The sequence below is a fragment of the Psittacula echo genome (assembly GCF_963264785.1).
Source record: "Psittacula echo genome assembly, chromosome: Z".
NCBI lineage: Eukaryota > Metazoa > Chordata > Aves > Psittaciformes > Psittacidae > Psittacula > Psittacula echo.
In genome coordinates this window covers 38,852,094-38,858,865 of record NC_137742.1, presented here as the reverse complement: position 1 = coordinate 38,858,865, position 6,772 = coordinate 38,852,094, and the positions used below count along the sequence as shown (strand labels likewise).

At 37.9% G+C, this 6,772-nt stretch overlaps 1 protein-coding gene across 1 annotated transcript; it reads right to left on the bottom strand.

The window, feature by feature from the left end:
- Window positions 1-226: 226 nt before the first annotated feature.
- NMRK1 (nicotinamide riboside kinase 1) lies at window positions 227-6,381 on the bottom strand (the record flags this gene model as incomplete). The annotated part of the gene is made up of 8 exons (XM_080638302.1): window positions 6,326-6,381; window positions 5,755-5,845; window positions 5,071-5,119; window positions 3,819-3,990; window positions 3,670-3,741; window positions 1,651-1,757; window positions 611-700; window positions 227-246 (listed from the first exon to the last, which is right to left on the bottom strand). The coding sequence occupies exons 1-8, from the start codon at window positions 6,352-6,354 to the stop codon at window positions 227-229; spliced, it is 630 nt and encodes a 209-aa protein (XP_080494428.1). The 5' UTR covers window positions 6,355-6,381.
- Window positions 6,382-6,772: the final 391 nt, after the last annotated feature.

Genomic DNA, 6,772 nt, shown 5'->3' with positions numbered 1-6,772 from the left:
CAGCTAAAGCATGACTGATTAAAGAAATTCTGAAGAATAATGCAGTGTTGATATTACTCAACAATACCTGAGACTTACAGACTCAGTAATCACTCCAAATCCACTTGTATTCTCCGAATTAGTATTATAAACATACATTAACATCTGCTCAGTTGGTTGGCTTGCCAAGTATGACGGTCTTGGGGCTTTCAATTCGCATCAGACAGAACCCAAGCTTTCTACGTTATCATACTGTGACCTGCTGATCTAAAAGATAAAAACCATAAATTTAACCTGTAGCATCATTTCTCAGTTTGCACGTGACATCACTGTATATTAGAAACTAATACCAACAACACATCTGTTTTCACTCTCTCCCCCTTTTTTTTTAATATTTTATCATTAGATAGCACTGGATCCACCTATTATTTCAGAACATCCAATTTCAAGAAACGTAGAAGTTATATCTTATGATGACTTAAAGTAATGGGCAAACATGTATAAGGACTGTGTGTGATACATAAGGGGATACAGATCTACATAATACTTGCAATATTTTCATATGAAAGGATTAGCTTCTTGTTAACTTGGAATGGAATAAGCACATTCAATTTCCAGTAACATTACTTACTTTCTTCCTTCAGCTTTTTTAATTCCTGTATTATATCACTATACACACTGGATAAAAGCTCCTCTTGGGATTTTGTTCCATCCAAATAAACTAAGAAAGATGAAAGAAAGTTTTCATGAGTTCTGTGCCAGTTATTTTTTAATAGCAATTGGCAAAGGTTTTGGTATTCCTGTAGTGCCATCAGAAGAGATGAAAAAAAAAAAACCCAAGAACAGTACCTCCCTTCATTCCCAAACTTGTTTTAGATGTTAAAAAATAACATAATGTAAAAGTATTCTAGTAAAGAATTATTTTTTTTTTTCTGTGTGTGTGTATGAAAGTCTCCATAAGGGTAATGGTAGTAACATTAGTACAGTAGAGCAAGGGTTCCTATGCAGTGGAAGACTTCAGGTTATTCATCAGCTTAAGGGTTTCAGCAAGTCAAGGAAAGGCACCACAGTTCCCACTCTCACTGCACAGTAAGATGTGTGTGCTGATGAAGCAGCCACTTGAATTCTCCCAGTGGGCAGTCCAAGAGTTGTATAGCTGTGAACATTACACAAGCTCATGGCGGCGCCTCATCAGCTGGCCCAGCTTTGAAACTGCACATGCAAGACTGGTGACTGTAGTGCATAGTCATACATAAGACACTAGGAAGTGTCTTAAGTGACTTGACCAGGATTTCAGTTATGATCTGAAGAACCCTAACAGTGCATCTGCTGTTGTCTCAGAAGCTTCCTATTTAGCCACACACATATGTGCTAGCTTGTTACATACACCATACACATGTGCTAGCCATTTAAAATAATAGCCCGTTAAATGGACTTAGTAACCAGAAACTTTGTATTTTAACTTCATAACTTTCATTATTAAAAAAAACCAACCTCCCTATAGACTTAGAAAATAAACCAGCAAAAGACCCAAAACTACTGTCAAGTGCCACAAAAACATCTGAAGAAAATTTTGTCCCATTCAAAAAAAAACAAAACCCACAGCTCAATGGTAACTGTGTAAGCGCCACACTTTAGCATTTTCTAAGTTTAAAATTAGGGATACCATACCAATGTTACTTGCATTCTCTTCCAATTCACTTTTATATTTCAGATACATAGGCCACACGTGTCCATCGAAGTAACCCGGTGTATCTGCTGGCTGATAGACTCTGGTGCTATACAAAAATATATTTGCTTTTCCATAAAAATTTTACATTTCCCCCTAGTGTCAGCTGATTTAATAACAGCATCTATCCAAAATAAAAATTAAAAAAAAGACTGGCAGGCTGTATGAATATTGGAGCAAAGCAGGCTTCTTTGTTCTAATATAATCTGTGATATAGACTCTTGCTAACTTACCTATTTCTGCCAATCAAGTTACATTTAAGATAAGGTAAAAGTTGTGGGTTTGGAGTGTTGTTTAATTGAAAAAGGTATTACATGTAACTTAAGCTGTACTGAAAGTGTTACATAGAATCATAGAATCATAGAATAGTTAGCGTTGGAAAGGACCTTAAGATCATCTCGTTCCAACCCCCCTGCCATGGGCAGGGACACCTCACACTAAACCATGTCATCCAAGGCTCTGTCCAACCTGGCTTTGAACACTGCCAGGGATGGAGCATTCACGACCTCCCTGGGCAACCCATTCCAGTGCCTCACCACCCTAACAGTAAAGAACTTCTTCCTTATATCCAATCTAAACTTCCCCTGTTTAAGTTTGAACCTGTTACCCCTTGTCCTGTCACTACAGTCCCTGATGAAGAGTCCCTCCCCAGCATCCTTGTAGGCCCCCTTCAGATACTGGAAGGCTGCTATGAGGTCTCCACGCAGCCTTCTCTTCTCCAGGCTGAACAGCCCCAACTTTCTCAGCCTGTCTCCATACGGGAGGTGCTCCAGTCCCCTGATCATCCTCGTGGTCCTCCTCTGGACTTGTTCCAACAGTTCCATGTCCTTTTTATGTTGAGGACACCAGAACTGCACACAATACTCCAAGTGAGGTCTCACAAGAGCAGAGTAGAGGGGCAAGATCACCTCCTTCGACCTGCTGGTCACGCTCCTCTTGATGCAGCCCAGGATACGGTTGGCTTTCTGGGCTGCGAGCGCACACTAGTGGCTCACGTTCATTTTCTCATCGACCAACACCCCCAAGTCCTTCTCCTCAGGGCTGCTCTGAATCTCTTCTCTGCCCAACCTGTAGCTGTGCCCGGGATTGCTCCAACCCAGGTGTAGGACCTTGCACTTGGCATGGTTAATGCCAAGTACATGGTTACCAAACCAAATGACTTTTTTTTGGTTTTGGGTTGTTTTTCGGTTGTTTTTTTGTTGTTGTTGTTTTTTTTAATATTCAGTATACAGATTTTCAAGTTTTAAATAACTACGGGTTTTGCCTAGTCATATCCGTCATCCAGCCTGGACACTAAAGTGCTTAAAGGTGAGTCTAATGAGAAATCAACAAAGTGGAATCAACCAAATCCACTCCAGCAGATTCTGACTGTGTGCACATCTATTGCTGCAAGCAGACAGTATTGCTCCAGGTTTGGAGGCAATTCAGACATTGGCTCAATAATCTAAATAAGATATACGGTGCAACTAATGCACAGTCTAATCAAAGCATACACTAAACCCGCACATGAATATTGTTACTTCATCAATAATCATCATGTGCTGTAGTCAACCAAAGATAAGACTGCTTAGTATTTTTTAAACTGTTTCTCATTTTAAACATGGTTTAACTCCAATATGCAGTCAGTAACCTAAATAATTTAAAATAATTTATTTGGAAAGTTGTTTTTTGTAGTGTTTGTAAAACATTTAGCATTTTAATATCTCTGTGCTCTAATATAAATAAATAAATGCATAATGATAATAAAAAGCCCCAAAACAAACCATAAACCAAAACAACCCCTCCCCCATCTCAGCATGCTTTTGTTAATGTTTGTTAAATACCCACACAGTCTTCCCTGTGAATCATACAGGACAGATGATCTTAATAGCTTACATTCTACAAGAACCAAAATAAAACCAATATAAAAGAACCAGGCCAGGTTAGACGGCACAGTGACCCTCCATGAGCAGTAACCTTACCTCCTTCTCCTTTTGCACTCTTCGTAAGGAAGGGTCAAAAAATATCTTCTATTCCATAGTTCATTAAGTGGCCTAAGATAGTAACATGTTTAGTTCCCTCTTCCTTTTTAATGTGGCTTTAATATACCAGGTTACATATAACTGCTTACTCATAACTGTATAGCAGAAAGCCTTCGACAATCAAAATATAAACAACATCTGTATTTTTCAGATTGTCACATGTATTTTGTGGCTCTTCTGTCACAACACCTGAGCTTGCTGGGCTTTTCATCCAATTGCGAATACTCTTCACCATTTCATCCATATAAAGGGCATCAAGTACTAGATGGAAACAGAAAGTTAGGCATCCCTAAAAAAACCCAAGAATTAAAAAGCCCTCAAAACCTAGGTTAATTGGTAAGAATCAAATAATCTACATACAAATCTAAAGGAAAGGGAACAGGAAGACCCCCAAATATCTCTCTCATATATGACAAGTTCCATGTTTGCAACTGATGATATCCTGAAACTAAAGCTTTCCCCAGGACCTGGGTATTTTTGGTGGTCTCTCTGAGTTCTGTAGCACCAGAAGGTGTGTGAACACATTTCACAGCCTTTCCCCTGAAAACAAAAACACAAGGGACCATTCCCATATTCCACAAAACTTGCAAAACAAAGACCTGTACCCTTCTGTCAATTGTCACTGACACAGGTGAAGGGAGCAGGAGCTCAAAACTTTTTGCTTTGAGTTTTTATTGGGTTCAGATATTTGGAAGGTGGGGATGGATGGATGAATTGAAAGGAGAATGCAAAATGGCACAGTGTAGCACCTGTTTTGTCTGTAGACATGTAAGAACATACTAAGTACTGAATGGTATAGAGAAGGCAGCTTTTGGGTAACAGAAGAGCAAACATATTTTAGAGGAGGTTTTAAGAGCAGCATTAAACCTACATATTTGAACCAGAATGTCCAACTTACCCCTCCAGTTTCACATTCCAATTTCATGAAGTCTAGAAATTAAGCTAAAGACTGCATAGCTGAGAGTCAGTTTTCAGATACAATTTAAGGGTCTGGCCAATATTCTGAGTAATACATTTTGTGACCACCAAGTATCAACAGAAATTAGCCAATAAGCAACTGTTCACAACTAGATATGACCTCAACCAAAGCAGTAACCTGAAGTGGATCTGGATCTAGAAGTTTATAAAACTAAATCCGCACATTGAGCCAGCAATAACCATGAACTTCATCTCGTCTCTGTGTGTGATCTGACACGAAATAATGGTGTCAGGATCAGATCCAAGTTTTGACTGATTTGGCATAAGACAATGAAAGACACTTAGTGGCGAGCAAGAAGTGCTGAAGCTCAGCATAAGAGAATTTCAGTACAACATTCAACGCAATGCATCAAAGTTACTGACCATCATATAGCTTAAATCCACGTTCATCTGTTTCTACTTCAGACTCTGGCTGAAGAAGGAAAAAAAGGAGTATTTTCAAGGCTGCTTTTATGACAACTTTCACAGATACATACTTTTCAGTTACTAACATGGGGGTTATACACTTTTTGTATCCCAAGTGATTAACTTTATCTTCAATATTAAAATGCTGTATACAACTGTTAAAATAGAATACAAACACAAAAATATTGTTTAATCTGGAACAACAAATTCTCCCAATCATACCTGACAAGTTCATTAGAGCTTTACTTCAGAAATAAGAGCTCCTTCACTATCCTTAACAAACAACTCCAATGTCAATGTAGAAGTTGTTCTTCTGTTTTGATTTTAGAGACAACGAACTACCTATTGCTACGCTGGTGTAGAGTGAACAAAATTTCATTAACTTCATTAGCACAAAGTATCTTGAAAAAGATCAAAGAACACAATGGACTTCTTTTTGCTGATTATACTCAGTGGTTCTGGCTACTGAAAGTTCAATTACCCCCAGTGCTCATTTTATTTCTCTTTCTCACGAAGTTAACATTATTTGAAGCAGCATCAATTTTAAAAGTTTATCAGTAGGAGAACGGAAAGAGAAGAAGTTATACAAAAAACTATGAAAGCCTACATTTACCTATCAGGTCTTTCTATCAATACAGTTACCTTAAAGAAGTCATCTTGAGAGATTATATCACAATTGGGAAGCATTTTCTTAAGTTTTTCTGCCAGTGTTGTTTTCCCCCCATTTGTTACACTGAGTTAAAAAACAGGAAAAAATGCATCAAGATAAAAATCAGTATTTTAAACATACGTACATGCTAACACACATATTTATGTATAGTTAGACACAAAGAAACAATCCTCCTCCTTACCTCCCACCCCCAAAAAAATTTATTCCCATTAAATACTCGCTAGCTCTGAAAGGATTCAACAGCTTTCAGACAGTAAATCTAGCAGTGCCAGGAAAGAGGTTAGAGAAAAGTGGTACCTTAGATCTCAGAGACAACATTTAACTTTTTTTTTGAGGGTTATATGTTATAAGCTGAGATCATTACGTGTTGTGTTTGTAATCTACTTTCAAAAAACACAGAATCATAGAATAATTAGGGTTGGAAAGGACCTTAAGATCATCTAGTTCCAGCCCTCATTCATTCAGAAATAGAAATTACATCACTTCATTCTGAAAGGAAGACCAGTCTTTAGATGTGGAGGAAAATTAATTGCTAATACTTACCCTCCAAGGCCAATAACCAATAGCTTCATGGTTTTTCTCCACAGTTCTTGCTTTTCACTGTCAAAAATAGTAGCCAGAGAAAACTCTTAATTCAGCTACAAGGAAAGCAGCTACTGTATTCAGAAATATCAATTACAGATAACTTTACTTTTCTTTTTTTTTTTTCCTTTTTGCAAGGCTAATGCCAGAACCACAACTGCTTGTTCTAATGCTGACAAAAACCCCCTGCAACATATGTGCCACATCACAGATTTACCTTAGCATATTAATCATTTGGGGGGAACTCTGAGACTAAGTTCTACCAATATTAGTACCACAAGATCCCTCAGGAAAAACAGTCACTAGATCAAGCACTAATGGTGTAAAAAAGACTAGGTAAATAGAAGCTGTGGTGGCAAAACAAGCAAAAAGCTTAAAAAAGAAAGAAGTGACATGCTCAGGAGAAAG